General features: G+C 42.9%; 1 protein-coding gene across 5 annotated transcripts in view; it reads left to right on the top strand.

The window, feature by feature from the left end:
* The window catches only part of LOC102498111 (cytosolic beta-glucosidase), a 132,336-nt gene that overhangs the window by 24,848 nt on the left and 85,480 nt on the right, over positions 1 to 22,008 (top strand). For all 5 annotated transcript variants that reach the window (XR_001370826.2, XM_027774374.1, XM_014590289.2 and 2 more), the window contains exons 3-4: positions 10,675 to 11,468; positions 12,167 to 12,290. Coding sequence is in view for 4 of the 5 variants with exons in the window: in XM_027774374.1 (XP_027630175.1) it covers positions 10,675 to 11,468; positions 12,167 to 12,290 (918 nt within the window). In the remaining variant the exon portion in view is untranslated. The remainder of the gene's footprint in view (positions 1 to 10,674; positions 11,469 to 12,166; positions 12,291 to 22,008) is intronic.

A 22,008-nucleotide genomic window follows, 5' to 3' on the forward strand; every position in this document is an offset into this window, starting at 1 on the left:
TTGGCTATGCTGCAATCTCTTCTCCTCCATTCTCCTTTTGGGATCTTGAGTATGCAAACACATGCACCCAGCATGAGTTTAAGCCACCAGGGCCGTGACTCAAGTGTGGTTGACTACGTGGGAGTCCAGCAACGTAACCATTATGCCATCTGCTGGTTCTGCTATTATTATTTTTATGCCTTGTAATCATTTTACCACTCACTGTCCTATTGAATGCCTGTTATTTATGAAGAATTTTGCTCAAATTTTCTCAAATCCTCATAATCAGTAGAAAAAAAATTAATGATATTTCACAAAGGTGTGTGTGTTGAAATCCATGGATTTGTTAAATGATTGGTTTGACATTGATTTATTTATTATGATTAGATTTTAATTTGCCAGAGAGCACATGCATTTTCCAGAGAGAAACAGAGAGAGTGAGAAAAGGGAGGGAAAAAGCAACCCTAGTGGGGTGTGGTTCGCCTCCATTTTTCCATCATGTTAAGTAAGGGCGCTAGTGCATGCACACACACACACATACGTGCGCACACATACACACATGCACAGTGTTTTTCAAGCATCTGGGTCTGGGAGTCAAACTGCACAGTCAGCCATTGGGGATCCAGCATCCTTAACTCTGAGACCATGGGGCTGACCGTAGACCTGGACTTTAAACCTAAGAGCTGACTAGTTTCTTCACAGAACGGGGCTGGGAAACTCTAACCTGAGGATCACATCTGGCTGCAGCTAATGTGTAGATAAAGTTTATGACCCACAGCCATGCCCATTCATTTCATGTCACCTACGGCTGCTGTCACACTGTGGAATGAGTAGAGGCAGAGACAACAGATTCTGAAGCCCAAGATGCTTTCTGGTCCTGGGCAGAAATGTTTGCTAACCCTTCTACTACAACCAATGGCTTCTCAATAACTCCTTATCACTGTAACACTTCGTCCTGGAAAAGAATTCGTACTGCTCATCAGGCCAGGGACAGGGAGGTAAGGAAGGTGTCTAGGGTACAAATTTAAGAAGGTTCTCTACTTTCTTCCTTCCCTTCCCTTCCCTTTCTTTTTGAGTGATTTTTGCTATAGGGTACGTGTGCTCACCAGAAAGACAGAGAGAGATAGAGAGACAGAAAGTGAGAAATCACCCTCCAGGGGGGATGGCCATGCCACAATCCCTTCTCCATTCTCCTCTCAAGATCTTGGGTACGCACGCACATGCGCCTGGTGTGAGTTTAAGCCACCAGGTCCAGGACTCAAACCACGGTCAACTACATGGGAGTCCAGTGACGTAGCCATTACGCCAACTGCTGGACCCTCTTTCTTTTTTATAAGAGAGAATTTTTTGCTATAGGGTGTGTTTGCTCACTGGAGAGACAGAGAGAGAGAAAGTGAGGACCCCTCCCCCCTGCAAGGGTGGGGCGGGGGCGGGGAATTGTGGATGACCACACTGTAATACTTCATCTTCCATCCTCTTCTCAGGATTTTGGGCATGCATACACAGGCATCAAGCATGAGTTTCAAGCTGCCAGGTCCAGGACTTGAACCATGGTTGACCATGTGGGAGTCTAACACCTTAACCACCATGCCACCTGCTGGCCCCAAGGAGGAGCTCTTTCTTAAGTGCAGGGTGGGTATTTGTATGACCTGAGGATGCAGCTACCTGCTTGCCTCACCGTACGTATCCCCCAAGAATCTCCACTAGTACAAGGGTTTTATTTTAAGTACGTGATACGATTCCCTACATAGAACAACCCAGAATAACATGGGCTGTGTACTTGCAGCACTAATCTAGGTGGGGTAATCTCTGTGTCAGGAAGGGGTTTGCAACACGTGGACTCCCACGTAGCAGCAGCCCTGAGTAACCCTCCCCGAGTGGGAGCAACCTGAGACCAGCAGGTCTGTTGCCTCTTCTAATGGCGTTAGTCCATGACCATTACTGTTGGTTCAAGGCCTACTTTTGTTGACATCATGGCCCAGTTCTATTTTTTTACTTTAAGTAGGAGGTAAGCTATGGGCCTGCATGGTAGTTCAGGCACTGGATTCCCACAGGGCCAAATGTGGTTTGAGTTCTGGACCTGGCAGCTTGAAACTCACACTGGATGCATGTGCATGCACACTCAAAATCCTGAGAGGAGAGTGAAGGGGAAGGGATTATCTTTGGCCATCCCCCAAGGGGTGATTTCTCACTTTGGGGTGTCCTATATATAGCAGAAAACAAAATAAAACAAAACAAAAAACCAATAGTAACCGAAAAAAAAAAAGAGAGTCCAGTTTTAAACCGGAAAATCTTTTCAGTTTAAAAGTGAACTCAGATGTTTCCATCTTCCTAAGCCAACATCTGCCCCGCCTTCCTTCCAGCCGTACCATAGCCCAGAGTCTAAGAACTAAAATTATTCCTTGAATCCTCTGTTTTTTTGTTTCTCAGATCTACGTGGTTGCCAAATATGGTTCATTTTACTTATGCCTTTTTAACTTCTCCCCTCCTCCTCGCCTTTCTCCCTTCTCTGTCCTACTTTCAGGGTTCATCATTTTCACCAGGAACTTTCTGAGGGATCCGTGATGGGTCCTACCAACTTTCCCTCTCTCTCTCTCTTTCAACTCTTCCTCTAAAATGCCACCACAGCAATTTTCCTAAAGCTTTGCCAAGTCGTATAGGTTTGGATCTCCTGCTAAAAACAAAACCTAATTTAAGAAGCGTTCAGTCCTCCTAAGTCTCACGACACAGCCTGCTCCTTTGTGTGCCTTCGGTTCTCTGAATTGGTCATCTCTGTAGCACTGCAGGCTACTCTCTGCCCTGGGAGGACCCCTGACTTCCTCTGGGCCTGGCATGACTCAAGCCCCAGCCGAAGGCCCGTCATCTTGTTCAGGCCCAGCTCAAATGCTTCCTCTTCAAAGTCCTCCTCTATCCCAAGCCTGAAGAAATCTTTCTGCTGTTTCCACAGCTCTTAGGGCACTTCTCACATTCTTTTTTTTGGAGAGGCTTTTGCTACAGGGCGCGTGTGCTTGCCAGACAGACAGAGAGAGACAGAGAGAAAGAAAGCAGGAAATCACCCCCCAGGGGGGATGGTCACGCCACAATCCCTTCTCCTCCATTCTCCTCTCGGGATCTTGGGCACGCACCCGGCGTGAGTTTAAGCCACCGGGTCCGAGACTCGACTACGTGGTTGACTACGTGGGAGTCCAGCGACATAGCCATTATGCTAACTGCTGGTCCCTCACATTCTTCATTGTGCTCATCACCCTATCCCCTGTTAGAGTGTGTGCACCTTGAGTTTAATCCGATTTGGCCAAACTGCACATAGAAACAACCAGCCATCAGAGACCATGCTAAGTACAAGTTACATGGTGGAGACGTCTCTCAAAATGCCTGCAGGGGAAGGCGGGTAGTTCTGTCCTGCTCAGCCCTGAACCTGAGTTCAGCACCTTGCAGGAAGGGATATAGCAGGCATTGACTGAAGTTCATTGGATTAAGTCAAGGACTGTCCTCAGCATCTCCCCGAGGATAGGACCTGGGCATTTAAGGAGCATGCGGCGTGTGTGACTCACTGTGCCAAGAGCTTCACTGGCTTTTGCTGATCGGATGTCCATGACAGTCCTGTGTGAGGGACGTCTCTAAACAGAACACATAACAGAGGCCCAGGGGACAAACTGAGCTACAGTTCAGTTCAACTTCAGTCTGTCTGATGTCAAAAGTCAGATGTCTAACCCAGAGCTCTGTCACGACCTCCCCAGATCGCTGGAACTCAGCCCTACAATTTCTCTGTTGGTAAAATGGCGTGGTGGTCCCACGTCCCTGAAATTCTGCTGATGTTAGAACTTTGGAGGTTTCACTGGACTTCCCTGTACGTGGTAAATCATAGAAAAAACAATAATACCTCCCAAACAAAAAACCCACCAACTTGTCATAGGTCCGCCATTCCTTGTTTGAAATTCTAAAATCAAAAGGGTCTACTCTTTAGAAATGAATAGGCAGCAAATGCTGACATGAGTGGGTATGATTATTTTTTAATAATCTCAGTTTATTCTACTTTGTAGTGTATATCTCTCTATCTATCTATATCTATATCTATATCTATCTATATCTATATCTATCTATCTATCTATCTATCTATCTATCTATCTATCTATCTATCTATCTATCTATCTATATTCTACTGCAAAATATTGACAGTGACCCAATATTCACCTAGGATATGGTATATCCTTCGTATTTCTTTTCTAAAACTCTGTAATCCTGGACCCATTTGCCACGAAGATTTCCAGATGAAGGGTTATGAGTCTGTAACAGAATGTCAGTATATCAGACTTGGAAAAAAAAAACAACCCTGAAGATGTGTAGAAGTTCATGGAGCCACATGCAGATCCGCAGTCTGAGACCAGGGAGGCAGGAAAACCGCTCCGGTTACTGGAACCATCTGAACAACGCAGGGATGCGCTCGTGCAAGGCGCACGTGGGCGTCACAGGCCTGCAGCCCTGAGCTTCTGTGGTTGGCCTGAGCTATAAAGCCATAGCTGATTAATATTACAGACTCTCCTCTGAGCAAGAGGGCACTGCAGGTGTTTCCAGGAGGCGGAATTTCAATAAGCAGTTGTTCGTTCTTGTGCAGTGATCTGTTGAAGTTATTGGAACTGTTTTAACTCAAAAGGCCATCTTTTTTTTTTTTTTTTTCCACTTACACATTTTCTCGTAGAGCATGCAAAGAATTACAAAGCCCCTGCCACTGCTCTTTTCAGGGAACCCCTTTTCTTGCGTGTTTGCCTACCCATGTTAAATCTTGATTAGAGGATGGGAAAACTTGTCCAAGTCCATGTCCCAACCTGGAAGAATATTTTACAAAGTGGAATTGTTACCCAGCCTTTCTCTTTCAAACATCGAGTTTTCAAGGTTTAACAAGAAGAGAGGGGCTGGCGGCTGGAATCTCATATTCCGGTCTTTCTCAACTGTCCAAATGCATTTTCATATCTGCTGCAAATGTGAGCTGTAGTAGGAGACTCAATTTTTTTAAGAAAAAAAATTTTATGCGAGGTTTCTTGTTCATTTAAGATTCCAAACAGGAGTATACTTAGCAGGAACAGTTTAAATAAATTCAACAAACATTCACCTTGTTTTCTGTGTTGGGCACTGTGATAGGCTGGATAAAGCCCCTCTAAGAAGTTCAGGTCCTGATTCTCACATGGAAGTAGGACTTTGCAGATGTACTTAAATGAAGGATTTTAATATGATGACGTTATCTTGGATTGTCCCAATGGTCTCAGTGTTGTCATGTTGGTCCTTCAAAGAGGGAGGCGGGAGAATCTGCGTCAGAGAAAACAGGAAGACCAAAGCAGAGCTCAGAGAGGAGAGGTGAAGAAAAAGTTGGAAGAGGCCATGTGATAGGGATTGCAGACGGCCTCCACAGCCCAGAGAAGGCGAGAAAAAGGGCTTCTACCAGAGAGCCTGCAGAAGGAAGGTCTTGCTGCCATCTTGATTTTAGCTGAGTGAGAATCATTTTGGACATCTGCCCCCCAGAACCGAAATGGTATGAATCTGTGTTTGTTGTTGCCACTAAGTATGTGCTTAGGAAACTAATGTAGGTGGTGTGGCAAGGGAACCTAGGGCAATTAGAGAAATTGGTGATGAGAACCCAGAGAAGAGTGAACCAGAAAAAAGTTGTCCTGTGCTTGACATGTGGTAGGTCCATGATCAAAATGAATTCTGTGTTTCAAGGTTTATAGTTGAAAGAGGGTTCTACTTCAGTTATTTATTTATATTCAGAAGACCTTTAACTCATGCATACTTGATACTTCCAAAGATCAAATCTACGGAAATGAGCTTTATTAACACAGAGAAGATGGTTTTGACTATGAAAGAAGGGGATCGAACTTTTAATCCTTAAAATAATCAGTCCTGTCCTAAATACGCAAAACCAAAACATTCCAGATGACCTCTCAAGGATTCAAAAATCCCCTTGGGGTGTGCAGATGGCATGGAGGTTAAGGTGCTGGATCTCACATGGCTAACTGCATGGTTTGAGTCCTCGACCTGATGGAATGAAACTCACGCCAGTGGCATGTGCGTGCATGCTTGAGGTCCTGAGAGAATGGAGGAAAAGGGGTTGCTGCATGCCCCTCCATCCTGGGGCAGGAGTCTCACTTCAAAGTCCCCCAGTCCACACCTCATCTCTTTCTGATGAGCACAAAAACTTAGAGCAAAACTAAAAAAAAAAAAAAAATAAAAAGATTCTAGTCTCCTAGTTTCTTAACAGATTGTTGTTTAAAAATACTCATTTATTTGGACCAACAGCTGGTGTAGTGGTTACATGGCTGGACTTCCAAATGGTTTGAGTTCTGGACTGAGTAGCTTCAAAATTACGCTGGACATGTGTGTGCCTAAGATCCCAGGAGGAGAATGGAGGAGAAGGGATCGTAGTGTGGCCATCCCCCCAGGGGGTGATTTCTTTCTCTCTCATTGTCTCCGTCTTTCTCTCTCTTACTCTCTCTCTCTGGAGAGCACACATACCCTACGGCAAAAACCTCTAAAAAAAGAAAAAACAAATATGCATTTATTTGGAGACTTAGTTACCACTGAACTGTATCAATCTGATACATGGAGCTATGGCCTCCCTAACAGTTTGTTCTCATTTGATACAATGTTCATGAGGCAGCATTATAGACTTCTCCTTTTACAGATCTCGGAATTTAGGTGAGGAGGAGCCGAGATGTGATGTGATTTATTTGTCACCATTCTGCTTTTTTCTCCTGACTGCTTTCACTGTGTCACAAAGATTATGGAGAAAGTAGTGTGCTCATTACTGTTAGTTTCAGTGACATTTTGATTTCAGTCTTAACTTCTTCAGTAGTTTAAAAGTCATTCATGGGGCCGGCAGGTGATGTGGTGGTTGAGGGTGCTGGACTCTCACATGGCCAACTGTGGTTCAAGCCCCAAATCTGGTGGCTTTCTCTCTCTCTCTCTCTCTCTCTCTCTCTTTCGCTCTCGCTCTTGCTTTCACTCTTGCTCTCACCCCTCTCTGGTCAAATTAAAATAAATAAAAATGAATAAATGAATAAAGTTAAGTAAAAGAATTCTTCTTAAAAAAAGTCATTCGGGACTAGATTGTTTAGTTTCCCTGTTTTTGTGTATTTTTGGAGACTCTTTCTGTGGTTGATTTCAAGTTTAATTCCATTGTGCTCAGAGAAGAAACTGGGCATAGATTCTTAGACATTTATGTACGCTTGTTTTATAGCCTATGATGTGGTCAGTCTTTGAAAATGTTTCATGTGGAGATGAGAAAAAAGTTTATTCCATAGTACTTAGATGGAATATCTATCTATCTATCTATCTATCTATCTATCTATCTATCTATCTATCTATCTATCTATCTATCTACCTACCTATCTATCTATCTATCTATCTATCTATCTATCTATCTATCTATCTATCTATATCAGGCCCATTTGTTTTATGATACCAATGAATTCCTATGTCTTTTTGTTTATTTATTTTTTTGTCTAGATAATCTGTCCATTGATGACAGTGGGGTGTTAAACTCCCCAAAATTAGAGTTACAGTCTATATCTCCCTTTAGATCTAGCAGTCTTTCTCTTACAAATTTGGGTTCATACATTGGGTGCACACATATTTACAACTGCTATATTTTCTTAATGCATTAATTGGTTTAGAACTATGTAGTGTCCTTCTTTGTCTCTTCTTATGCTTCTTATGCTTTTTATTCTGAAGTCCACTCTCTCTCTTTTTCACTATATCTCCCCTTCTTTCTTGATCACCTTTGAGTATCTGCAAATGAAAGTTATGGTGGCCGACTCCCTTGTAATAACTAACTCTGAATCAATAACCTGTTTTGGCATGGTATTTGTTCTTACATCTCCTTTGGCTTTTATACATTCTCTTCCTCTTTTTCTCTTTCTGGATCACTGCTTAATCCTTGCTAGATAGGTAATTTGTATTCATTGTTTACACATCAACTCAGATGTCTCTAATAACAAAGATAACAACAGCAACTATTATTAGAATGGTAGTAACCTATACTGAGCCCTAACCATATGCCAAGAACTGTCCCAAGCATGTCCAATTTATCAACTCATTAAATTCACACAACAATTCATTGAAGTAGCTTTCTGTTATTATCAACACTTCACACATGGGGAAAGACAGTTCAGAGTGATCAAGGACTCACCCAGTCATGGATAGTAGGTAAAGGAGTGGGGATGGGATTTAGGCAGCCATGGTTCACTCTTGGCACTGTTACGCCACATTGCATTCATAATATGTTTTCAAATGTTTCAAACGTGGAGTGGGCACTCCTTATCATACATTTAAATAACACGCTGTGTGTTATCTTTCCTAGTAGTACTGTGTTATAATTGTTCGTGAATTTATCTGCAGTCTTCCCTAATAAGCTCTCTGAAGATAAGGATGGTGTTTATCTTGCTTATATTTGTATGTCCAGCATGCAGTAGTTTCTCTATCAGTGTGTATTTAAGGAGTACACGAATGCAAGACTGAATGACTAAACTCTTGCAAAAGTCAGAATTACTTTTTTTTAATTCGATGATACTAAATTGAACAAAAAGGGCCCTTTCCCTTAATCAAACTTTCTATGACATATAATTCTCACATGACTTTGCCATCTCTTTTTTTAAAATTTTTTTTTTTAAGAGAGAATTTACTCTAGGGTGTATGCGCTTTCTGGAGAGACAGAGAGAGAAAAAGTGAAGTCACCCCCACCCAGGGGGCATGGCATGTTGCAATCACCTCTCCTCTATTCTCTTCTTGGGACTTTGGGCATGCATGCACACACACCTGGCATGAGTTTCAAGCCACCATGTCTGGGACTCAAACCGTGGTGGGCCATGTGGGAATTCAGTGCCTTAACTACTACACCATCTACTGGCTCCATGAATTTACAATGTTTACCCAGGATACAGTCTCTTAAAACAGGACAGCTTCTCTTTTCTAAGCTTAGGTGTTCTCCATATTCTTAAACACAAAAGTAGGTGAAATACTAAAATCAGTCTCTTCCTAGGTAGGAGGCATCATTAGGTTAGACTCAGTGTCTCCTTGGCATTGGTTTCTGAGGTTGTTCTGTAATTGTTCATTTTCTGTTATTTAAAAGTGAGTACTTGAACCGGGATGATTTATACAAATAGAAGTTTTGGAAATCTGAGGTCAGGGGGCACATCTAGTAAGGGTGATCTCATTGGTGGATAATGGGACAAAGATTATCACAGGGCAAGTGCTTGTCCAGACCTGTACGTGTGTGTGTGTGTGTGTGTGTGTGTGTGTGTGTGTGTGCTCTTGTCTCTCTCACCTTATAAAGTTACCAGGACTTGATCATGAAGGCATCAACCCAGTCACCTCCCAAAGGCTTCACCTCTCAATTGCATTATCAGATTAAGTTTCTTCCTGATGCCTTCATAACACAACCAAATTTCAGCCCTTACACTTCTGGGGCACACATTCAAACCGTAGCAGAGGTGAAGTGTCTTCTACTTAATAACATTCTTCTACTGGCCAGAACAATCCTGCAGCTCTCTGTTGCACACATGACATCCTGAAAGCCAGGATGGCAAGGTATTCCTGTGGAGTATGTCAGGACTTTAGAGCAAACTCCCAACGAGGTACATTGAATGTTCCGAGTCTCTGGCCTGTACCCCACATTCTGGGACAGATGCTGAGTTACTGCTCCTACTCAGTGGGTCTGCCTTTGTAGACTTGTGACACTAATAGATTTGGAAAACTGTAGAGGCATTAATCTGGATTGATTCCTGTATTTTATATTTAATTCATCAAATACTTATTATCTGCTAAATTTCTGGTACTAATCCAAGATTTGGGGACCCAGAAGTGAACCCTATAGATGAGGCTCTTGCTTTGGGGCATGTACTCTGGTGGTGCTGAGACATACAAGTGAGCTTATAAACAAACAAAAGATAATTTCAGTGATGCTGAATATAACACAAAGTTAAATTTGCAATTCACACAAATGTGTTCATTTTGGAGCATGTACCTCCCAGTCGTGCCCTCTCTGTCACATTCTCTCTCCCTGATTAGCTAGTCTTCTTTGGCTTCGTCGATCCTATCTAGGAAGTCATAAACCTTATTCTGAATGAGAATTAAATAAAGGAGGAAAGTAGAGAGGCAAGACATTTATGGGACACAGAAATGGGTTATTATCTGTTGACGATAATGTGTTTTGTATTCTTAACTGGACTGGTGTGAAGTGTATTCACGCTGGGTACATTCAACTTCTAAGAAAAGTGATGTGTAGTGATTAAATGTATACATATATTTAAAAAGTGACAGCTAACAGAAAAAAGAAATGATTCCCTGGGGACAGCAGATGGCATAGTGGTTACATTGCTGATTCCCACATGGCTGACCATAATTCGAGTCCTGGACCTGGTGGCTTGAACATCAACTTAGGCACATGTGTGTGCGTGCCCAAGGTCCCGGAAGGAGAATGGAGGAGAAAGGCCAATGGTGTCGCCATACATGCATGTGCCCACCGAGGGTTGATTTCTCCCTGTCCCTCTCACTGTCTCTGTCTCTGGTGGGTGCATGCACCCTAAGGCAAAAAAAAAAAACTCCTGAGAAAAAAGAAATTATTCCCAATTCTTCTCTTAAAATGTATGACCAATATGCCAAAAATAAATGTTCCTTTCATGTTTGCTTTCTTTTTCTGCCTTCTAGGAATTGACTATTACAACAAGATCATCGATGATTTATTAACCAATGGGGTTACACCCATAGTGACGCTCTACCACTTCGATTTGCCTCAGGCTTTGGAAGACCGAGGAGGTTGGCTGTCTGAGACTATCATCGACTCCTTTGACAAATATGCTCAGTTTTGCTTTCGTACCTTTGGAGATCGAGTCAAGCAGTGGATCACCATAAACGAGCCCAATACTTTAGCCCTGGCGGCGTACGAGCTGGGCATATTTGCTCCTGGTGTACCTCACTTTGGAACTGGAGGCTATCAGGCAGCTCATAATTTGATTAAGGCTCACGCCAAATCCTGGCACAGCTATGATTCTTTATTCCGCAAGGAGCAGAAGGGCATAGTGTCCCTGTCACTTTTTGCGGGCTGGGTGGAACCCGCAGATCCCCACTCAGTGTCCGACCAGGAAGCTGCTCAGAGAGCCCTTGCTTTTCACTTCGACCTCTTTGCCAAACCCATATTCCTTGACGGTGATTATCCTGACGCTGTCAAGTCCCAAGTCGCCTCCGTAAGTCAGAAGCAAGGCTACCCAGCATCGAGGCTTCCGGAATTCACAGAGGAGGAGAAGAAGATGGTCAAGGGCACTGCGGATTTCTTCGCCGTGCAATACTACACAACTCGCTTAGTCAAGGGTCAGAATAAGAAAGGAGAACAGAGTCTCTTCCGGGATATGGAGATCGACATGTTTCCAGATCCATCTTGGAAGAATGTGAATTGGGTCTATGTGGTGCCATGGGGAATACGTAAACTGCTGAGCTATATTAAGGTAAATGTGTGACCATGTGTCCATGGATGCCACACACGTAAACAGGGTCAGCTGGGTATATGCATGCATGTACACTGACCTTAAAGAGAAAGACTAGGGAGTGGTGTATTCATGAGTCGAACTGGGAAGACGACACTAGGATTTGCGTTGGTGAAGAGTAATGCTGATAAAGGACCTTCAAACCAGTGGTCCAAGCAAAGATCTTCTAGTAGCTTGGACATCCTTTTCATGCTGGTATCATGACTTCGGTTATTAAAAGGTATTTTAAGGATTTAGATAACTGGATCCTCCTGGGTCTCAGCTCTGCTGATGGTGTCCTGGAAGCTGAAATTAAAAATTCAAGGTCCCAATTTACAGGACCCCTCTTGTGGGGGTTAGGGAATGTAGCTGTGGTTGGGACCAAAGGGTTAAGGAGCAGTGACAGTCACCAGATGCTGACGGAAGAAAGATATTTCTGTCTCCTCATTATAACAAGAGTCATTTGACTGTCTTCATGGACATTTGCACAGTTTTGCTTTTCCATTGTTAGTCATAAAAGGTCAGTGTGTGGAAAATTAAGTTAATAGGGTCAGTGCAATTTGATGAAAACTATTTTTGGGATTGTAGCTTAGAGAAGATAGAGGGTAATGCACCTATTTTATGAGTTTCTTTTTTTTTAAACATCTGTTTGGAATAAAACTTCTGCTCTTTCATTCTAGGATACGTATAATAACCCTGTAATTTACATCACTGAGAATGGGTTTCCCCAGAGTGACCCTGCATCTCTTGATGACACTCAGCGCTGGGAGTATTTCAGACAGACATTGCAGGAACTATTCAAAGGTACCATTTGAAATGATGAAAGATCAATTGTGCAAACTTAATATAATTTTCCCATATGCCTATTTGCATTTCATAAAGACCAATGATTTTGAAAACTAAAATTCATGTAAATCAGTGTAAAGCCATGTAATTAGGAGAGGAGAGAAGAAGTATTTAAAGGAGGAACATAAGGATTTTGGCCTAGCTTCAACCTCCTGAAATTGAATCAAGCAAAAAGCGACTATCTTCAGCATTTTATGACTCCCGGGTGAAGGTGACAAGGATAGAAGTAGTGGTGGCTGTTGGAAGAGACCATTAGTTATTACAAAAAGATTAGCATTGATCACCTATAGCATGCTTATTTGCATATTTTAATATTCTAACTATTCATACTAAGAAATGATGTGACAGTATTTTTAAAGGGCTGATATTAAGCACTTGTGCAATAAACTCAAAATGGCACACGTTTTCGGTCAATATATACAACATTTAAGCCATAACCAAGCAGCCCAGTAAAAATTTGTGTTTTTTTTTAGTCATACAGAATAAGTGAATTGTGTTTGAAGACAATTATTATTCTGATAACTATGCTCCTTCTATGGAATTATTTTCTTATTTGAAAACAAATGATATAGGAAATATATATTCCTATATATATGTATATATTTAGAGGTTCTGACCTTAGGGCATGTTCATTTGCCAGAGAGAGAGAGAGACAGAGCAAGAGGTGAAGTGAGAAATCACCCCCTGGAGGGATGGCCATGCCACAATCCCTTCTCCTCTACACTCCTCCTGGAATCTTGGCCACGCACCTACATGTGCCTGGCGTGAGTTTCAGGCCACCGGGTCCGGGTCCAGGACTCAAACATGTGGAAGTCCAGCGATGTAAATGCTATGTGGCTTGCTGGTCCCATAGGAATTATAGGAATAACCAGTGCCATGCATTTCTAGGCCACTTGGCCCCTCACTCTTCTGCCCCCTTTAGCTACCTCTTGGAATATTTTAAGATGGATTTTCAAAAAGTTCCTGAGAGATGTGTATTATGAAGAAAATTATGTGTAGATTTCAATTTTTTAAAATTCAAAACAAACTCATACTTTAATTCCATTCTTCCACAAATTTTTATAAGTATCCTCAAATTCGATACTTCCTAAATTTAATTCCTCCTTCTCATAAAGGAATTATGTTATAGCAACAAAAGCCAAAGCAAAATGAGACTTTCATGTTCCTTTTTAACCATGACAGCCACACATTTCTTATTTGATTCGAAAGGCCCTAGAATTATTCTTCCTTTATCATTAATTATTACACTAGAAACAACCAGAAGGGATTCTGCAAAGTGGTCTCTTTCCAAAATTTGAACTCTATTATCCGATTCCTCACTGAGGCCTACAGTTTATTGACAAGGACCACTGAATTTCTACAATTTGACTCAAGCAAAATAATTCTTTTGTATTAAACACAGAATAGATTCTTCCTCTGAGTGGGAATCAGTCTTCTGATAAGAGAGAAAACTCTTTAGTTTTTGGAATTCTTTCCCACTTCTCTTTGTAAATGGATCCTACTTGCAATGATTCTGTTTATGTTCCCAAGCTTTATCCAGATGGGCAGAGGCTAGTCACCATCAGACAGGTTTTGAATGAATAAAGGGGGCATGAATGACTAACCTTACAATGTTCTGTTTATTTCTGAGAAAAGCAAAATGCCATTTATTTATTTATTTTTTTTTTCAGTTGCCATCATTACGCTCTGTTTAGTGAGAATCATAAAAAGGCACTTCAGTGTTTTTTTTTTTTTTTTTTGGAAGGTTTCAGGTGCTTTGTACAGTGCCTTAGATATGCATTGCTGAAAGCTCAGTGCCTGACCCACAGGTTAAGACGACTAGTAGAAAAGTTCCAGAAGGTGAGACTAGAAATAGGAGATTTGGATTTCCAAGGCATGATAGAGGTGAATAGGGTTGGGAGAAAAGATCCTGTTTTTCAACTTGTTGAATTTGTTTGTGTCTTTAAATTACTTGGTGGAAAAATATCACACAGTTAAAACATGAATTGTTTAGCGTCTATATTCTTGAATCTTAACAATAGGCTATCTCTATAGTCATTCATTGCAATGAACACAATACGATAATCTGTTTAACTTTTTTTTTTTAAAGTAACCTTTTAAAATGCACAAAAATCTACATATTAACCAACTCCCAGCCCCAAAAAAAACAAAAACAAACAAAAAAAACACCCAAAACGAAAACCAACCAAACAAAAACCCCTACATGTAAGTGTATTTATTCTGGACTAAATAGAGCGATAGTTATTTTTCGAATATTCTTATAGTAGGTACCAGTTATATTGTCTGAGGCAAAACTCTCTCTTTTAGTAATCAATTTCCTTTCTTCTATGACTTACTTATGTCCGCCTAGTCATCGGCGTATCACGGGTACTGCCAAGCAAATAGAATAAATCGCTGTTCCTTGTCAGCAGATAATTGATTGGTCTAGCTGTGGGCACGTGACGTAAACTGGACCAATCCCAGCTCTTTCTTGGGATTCAGAACCTGGCCTGGTTTGGCTTTTAGACTGTACTGGGGAGGATGTAACTTTGCAAATCATCGGTGGCTTTGTTCTACCATTGAAGCCAAAGAACAATGAAAAGGGAAATACATGTGCATTCAGAGAAATGGTGACAGTAAAAACAGGGAGAACTTCCAGGAAGCACTTGAGCCTCTGACTCTGTTTTTCCTACAGTTGCATAAATGTTCTTGAGAGACATTGCTTTTACTTACAATAAACTGCGCTTTCTGCTTACCGCTACTCTAATTAGGTTTCTATCACATGGAACAAGAACAGTTCTGATTGATAATGTCGTCTCACTTCATTCTCAAAACCATAGAGGTTATTATTCCTACTTCTGAGATGTAAATCTGAGTTTCAAAGAGTCTAAGTTATTTTCTCAAGATTTCTAAGTTACTCATATTTCCTAGAACAAGAATGTGTATTATTAGTATTAAACATTTTGGTGTCTTGATCTGTCATTTTAGGGCTTTCTGAGTCAGAGTGCTTGCTTACCCCACCAGAGAGGGCCTCTTCCTGACGTGGGCTCGCCGAGCGTGCAGATACTCCCTGAGAGTGTTTAGGGCTGGCCCAGATAGTGCCAACAACTTCCATGACCTTGACAAAACTCAGATCCCTCCTATCCTACTTTTCATGAGAAGAACAGAGCTCAGCTCACTAATTGATTTCCTGAGACTCCTCTGAGGTAGTGCTGATGGCCTGGGTTGGCAAGAACTGTACTAGTAAGAAGTACCTTGTGAGCCATTAAAAATAATAACAGGCTAAGGAAGACATTTGCGAGAAGTGCCACAGGTGAGAGCCCACAGAAACCCAGGGAGTCACATGGATGATGGCTTTGCGATTCCCACGAACAAGGCCATTCCAGGTCGTGCTTCAGGACAGACACGTAATGACACTATAGTTGGATCCAAGGTGTCCACCTGGAGGTCTTACTCCTCTCCTCAGGTGAAATCTTGCAGCAATTAATTGAGCAGTAAAAAGTAAGCTAATGTTTCTATTTCCTTTTGGGAAAGGAGACAAAAAAAAGAGAAAAATGTTATTTTAGGGAAAAAAAAATCAGCTAACTGGAAAAAAAAAACAAACCTTTTATTGGGTTGTCAGAAAAATCATGACATATTTTTTCTATGTTTTTCTATGCAAAAATGCATCATGACTTTTCTGACAGCCCAGTATATCATGCATTGTTTCATTGTATTTAAATAGCTTTATATTATTTTTAAAGAATTACTTATTTAATTTTATTTGCTATTATGTGATTTTGCTATAGGGCCCACGTGCTCATGAGAGAGCGAGAGAGAGAGCGCCTCAGCCACCACACCACTTATTGGCCATAACTACATTATGTTTTAATTAATGTAGACATAGGGACCAGCAGCTGGCCTAATGGCTATGTCATTGGACTCCCATGTAGTCGACCGCGGTTCACGTCCTGGACCCGGTGGCTTAAACTCATGCCAGGCGTGTGTGCGTGCGTGCCCAAGATCCCATGAGGAGAATGGAGGAGAAGGGATTGCGGCGTGGCCATCCCCCCTGGGAGGGTGATTTCTCACTTTCTGTCTCTCTGTCTCTCTCTGTCTTTCTGGTGAGCGCATGCGCCCTATAGCAAAAACCTCTCCCAAAAAATAATAATGTAGATATAAACAAGAATAAAGCACCACCCAAAACTTGAAATGACCTAGCTCTTGCACTCCAGCTCTGCAAATAATTCAGTGAGAGGCCATTGGCAGACTGTTGAACCCATTCAGTGCGAGGCCATTGGCAGACCGTTGAACTCATCTAACCTCAGTTTGTTTGCCTAAAAATATGGGGTAACATACTTTTTTTGGGAGGGCTATTACATAAATTCCACTTAATAAGTTATTGCATAAACAGCTTCTAGTAATTGTTCAGCACATGGTAGGTCTTTAACTAGTAGTGACAATTAGTATTTATAAAATGTATGCTCTTAAAAATATACCTATTTCTTCCGTGGTTTGTCTTCTTTCAAAAGTGCCATTTCAAGGGACCAGCCTGTGATGTGTTGGTTAAGATAGCTGGATCTGACATGACCACCCAAATGGTTCGAGTCCTGGACCCAGAAGCTTGAAAAACACACCAGACGTGCTTGCCCGAAGTCTCGAGAAGAGAATGGAGGAGAAGGGATTCCAGCATGGCCATCCCCTCAGGGGGTGCTTTCTCTTTCTCTCTCTTTGTCTCTCCAGTGAGCACATGTGCCCTATAGGAAATTTTTTTTAAGTGTCATTCCAAGACTTTTTACTTTTCTATATTTTCTTCCCTAAGTTAGAGCAGAGTGTTCCCCCACACCTGTAGCTTTGACATTATTCTTTGCAAGGAAGATCTGCATACGTGGTGTAATATTGTCCTTTACCTCTGAGTCTGAGACATATGGAGGAGAAAGCAGTAACTCCTTTTTTAAAAAAACAAAAATAAGCTTTATTTATGTACTTATTTGTTTTTATTTGACCAGAGAGGGACAGAGAGAGAGAGAGAGAGAGAGAGTGAGAAAGTGAGAAGGTAAGCCTCCAGGTCCGGGACTTGAACCATGGTAGGTCATTTCCATCCGGGAGGTTCCAGATTAGCTAAAGAGGCAAGTCATTGACAGGAGAGAAGACTGTCAAGCAGCTGGTAATGGCTGTGCCACATGACGCTTTGGATAAGCTTGGGGTCCAGTAGTCTTCAGATAGTTAAGCTTTTCCCCCGTGGTATGAAGCTTTCTACAAAATTGACCCCAGTTGTTGATACTCCAGGCCACTGGATAAGTTGGAGTTTGCGTGTTGGTGCCCACGAATGTGTGCTTCCGTTATCTCAGGGCTCATATGGAATGACAAAGGCGCCACGCCAGGAGAGATTGCTTCCCATGGGCGACGCCCCACCTGTGACCCGAATTCCCCAACACAGGGACTGGAGCCTGTTCATTCTGTTCCTCTTACTCTCCCGTCCCGTGTCTACCTTTAGCTTGGCTTGTGATCCCTCCTAAGCCTGGAATGCCACTCTTCGCTCTCGGCCTTCTTCCTGGCCCAGGCCTGTTGTTTGAAATAGATGCAGGTGTTTGAAGTCAGACAAGACATAACTTTTGAGACTTGGTTCTGCCACTTCTGAGCCCAGTAACTGGGGGGATTCCTAAGCAGGAAGTGCTTCAGTGATTGACTCTTTAAAATGGGGCAATGAGAACATCTGCCATCTCAAAGGGGGTGAGAGAGGAACAAGATGATCTTACTATAATGTCTAAGCAGAGTCTAGCACATTACTAAAGACTCAAGAGGGGGGCTAATTTTGGAGGGTGCATGAACCCTCTGAGGGTCGGACTGCGTCTTTTTCATGGCTTATCTTCAGCCCCAAGCACTGTGTCTGTTAAGTAGACGGTATCTTATACGTTTCATGAATTTGGTAGTGTCCATCAGATATGGGTTAGTCCATGGATAATGAGAAATAAATGATTTAATGATTGGAAACGATATCTTCTTCCCCTAAAGAAATAGACCCTACACAGAAATAAAATAATAAAACACACTGCAGCCTTCTGGAAAGTTTCCGAGCCAGCCCGACTTTCCAGTCAGATCCATGCCTGAGTTAGCACAGCGGTGGGTGATTGCAGAGAAGGTTTGTTAATGACCAGCTTTAGGCTTTTAATGACAAAACCCCTCAGCAAGATGTCATCGAAGTTATTGAAGACTTCACTGAAAGTGTTGAAGCTGATCCATTGCAACAAGAAGGTTATAAATCTTGCAGCTTGGGTATACCACCAGGACAAGATGCTGAGCACAGAGTCACCCTGCTGTTGTCTGTCAGCCGTCTCCCTCCCCTCCCTCGTCCCCTTCCCAGGGAGAGCGTTAAAGGAGAAATACATCCATTTCCCAAAGTAGTGCAGACCTGGCAGCCACCTGCCTAGCCAATTTCTGATCGCTGAGGCCCACTTAACCGGACAGGATGTGTTAAGCACCTGTGTTTTCCTAAATGTGTGTAAAAGAATCCTAAGAATCAAGAAGAGATCTGAACGGTTGGACCTTTTAGAAATACTGACCGATGAAAGAGCCATTGCATTTTCAGAGCAGAGACTCACACACCTGAATGTAGAGTCCCAGGCCCTGCTATTATTCTGTTTCTCAGAGGAGACCTTTGGCACCTTGGCCTCGATGCAGCAGTTCTTCTCAGCTCAGAGAAGGCCCATCTCAAATATCCTTGCTTAGTTTTGGGTATGGTGGGAGGTGGGGTGTTGATTGTGGGGACCGGCCCGAAGCTAGAACAGAGAGGGATGCTTGTGTTTCTTCTGTGCAAGACATGCCAGTATGTGTGAGATTTTTATTTTTTCACTTTAAAAATTGGTAGGAAAATATGTATTTATTGTATGCAACATGCTGTTTTTAAATATGTGTACATTCAGGAATGGCTAAATTGGGCTAATTGCCATATGAATTAGCTTACAAATTCATGTTATTTGTGTGTGTGTGTATGTGTGTGTGTGTGTGTGCGGTGAGAACTCTTAAAATGTGCTCTTAGCAATTTTCAACAATACACCGCATTGTTATTAGCTACAGCCACCATGGCTGTACAATAGATCTCTTGAACTTATTCTTTTTACCTTACTGGAATTATTATTTTTTTCTTTTGCTAGAGGACACATATGCTTGCAGGAGACAGATAGATAGAGAGGAAAGTGAGAAATCACCCACCATGGTGGATGGCCACGTCACAATCTCTGGTCCATTCTCTTGCTGGCATTTCGGGCACGTATGTGCATGTGCCCAGCGTGTTTCTCAGGCCCCTGGTCTGGAACTTGAACCGTGGAGGTGGCTGTGAGGGATCCAGTTGCCTTGGCCACCATTACACGGCTGCCCCTAAGGAAGCTGTGTTTATCGTCCCTGATCCCTGGCAGTCACCATTCTACTCTACTTCTGTGACATCACCTTTTCAGATCCCACAGGTGAGACCATACGACGTTGGTCTGTCTGAGCCTGGCTTATTTCACTCAACATGGTGTTCTCCAGTCCATCCACCCTGACACAAATCACAGAATTCCCTTCCTTCTGTCCAATGATATTCCACGGTGTGTGTCTGCGGATCACATTCTCCTACCCCTGGATCCATGATGGACGTCCGGTTCAATCCACATCTTGGCTGCAGTGAATAACGCCATCGTGGACACAGGGACACAGCCATCGCATTCCGCATGATTTCATTTCTTGTGGTGGGATTGCTGCATCCTATGGTTGCTCTATTCATGGCATTTGAAGTCATTAAGGTGATTCTCAGTATTTGCGGTCCAGCAGCCTGCACACTTAGCCAGCAGAGAGACTGAGCAGCCAGATCTTCCAGTTCCGCCTTAGACAGAGACAGGCCAGTGGCCTTCCTGCATGTTGCCCTCCTACCTCCGCCTACTGCACACTCACCTGTCATTCCCCATCCCCCTATAAAGGGCAGTAGGAAGTCCGCAGGGCTTGGGAGCGAGGGCTGAGTCCTGTGCCTCAGTGTCTCTAGGGTAAGCCAAGGATGCCTGAATGTCGATTTCCTCATCGTGAAATAGGACTGATGGGAATCGCTTTCCTGCCCATTCACAGTCCCTTGTGAAAATGAAAGAAGGTCTCTGGTGTTTACATCTATTTTGAAGCTCACATTGTTAGATGCCATTCTAACATTCAATATGCAGACTTTACCCTCTGTCTGAGGACATCTTTCACGCTGGCTGAAACAGCCTGTCTGGACCTCCGTGTTCTCCACCGGAAGGGAAGGGGTTGGTGCTCGTTATCCGGCTCCTTTTGAGATGTAGCATTGGAAGAGTCTACGATTCGCTTTCCTGCATATCTCTGAACTGTTCTGATGTCGTGATCAGTTTCTGGAATTTTAGAGTCCATGTCCTGTGTCTGAGTGAAGAGTGTAGTGTTTATTAAAGCTCAGAACTCCACACACACACACACACACACACACACACTGGTTACACTTGCCCAGCTGGGGCATGCGTGGATGTGGTCAGAGATACACGTCCTTCAGCAGACACATCCTCTCGGGATAGAACCTGGGCCCCGCTGCGTGGGAGCAGGTGTAATGGCCTTACTGCGTGAGAAGCCACTCGGCGCACGTCAGAGAACCTGCACTTGTGCTTCTCATTGGACACCACCTTCTTCCCTCCTTACGTGGCTAGAGGGTATGTGTACTGGCCAGGGCAGGGGATGGGCCGAGAGAGAGAGAGAGAGCGCGAGCGAGCAAGCATCTCCCATGGGGAATTCTCTTCTTCACATATCTCTTTCTCCCCTCGGGGTTTTGGGCATGTGCACACTCATGCACCTGGTGTGTTTTTCAAGGCAGCAGATCTAGGACTTGAACCAGGCCATGGGACCTGTGGGATCCAGCTGCTCTCCTCACCGCCCCACGAGCTGGCCTGGAAGACGTTCTTTACTTTCTCTGTCTGTAGCATTCTAATACCTGTGACATCCCCTTAGGCTTTTTTGAAAAAATATTTTAATTTTTAATTAATTAATTTACATTCATTCACTGAGCATCGTCACAGCATACAAAATGTTATTTTTCCATCCAGCATACACTACATAGTGGCTTAATCATATATGTTATCGTCAAGAATTTTCCGTTTCTAGTTTCATATATATATTGCCTATTTCTCACCCTCTAGCTTCGTGTATCCCTTAGGGTACACGAATTTTTAAAATTCGGTTTCAGCTATTCTGAGATGCTAATTATTTAAGGTCCTCTCCAACCTTGGGGCCAGTGATTTTTTTTTTTTCATTTATTTTCTGGAGGGCGCATGCACTCACCAGAGAGAATGAAAGTGAGCGAGCGAGCCCACCCCCCAGGGGAGCGAGCAGGCTGCAGTCCTCTCTCCTCCATTCTCTCCAGTTCTCGGGCACGCACACACGTGTGCCTCGTGTGTTCCTCAAGCCGCCAGGTCCAGGACCTTGCAGTCAGCCCTATGGGGCCCAGCCACCTTAACCTCCACGTCGTCTGGCTGTCACAGGCCCAGTGAATTTTAAGAGTAGTATAAAAATCTTGGTTTAAAAAAAATTCACATGATTTCAGACTGTACACTCTTTTTTTATTTGCCACAAAATACGTGTGCTTATTAGAGAGAGGGAGAGAGAGAGAGAGACTCCTGCACAGGGGGTCACAATCCCTTACCCTCCATTTCTTCACCCAGTTGGAAGTAGGCATATACTCACACGAGCACCC

This window comes from Tupaia chinensis, unplaced genomic scaffold, assembly GCF_000334495.1.
Source record: "Tupaia chinensis unplaced genomic scaffold, TupChi_1.0 Scaffold000426_1, whole genome shotgun sequence".
Taxonomy (NCBI): domain Eukaryota; kingdom Metazoa; phylum Chordata; class Mammalia; order Scandentia; family Tupaiidae; genus Tupaia; species Tupaia belangeri.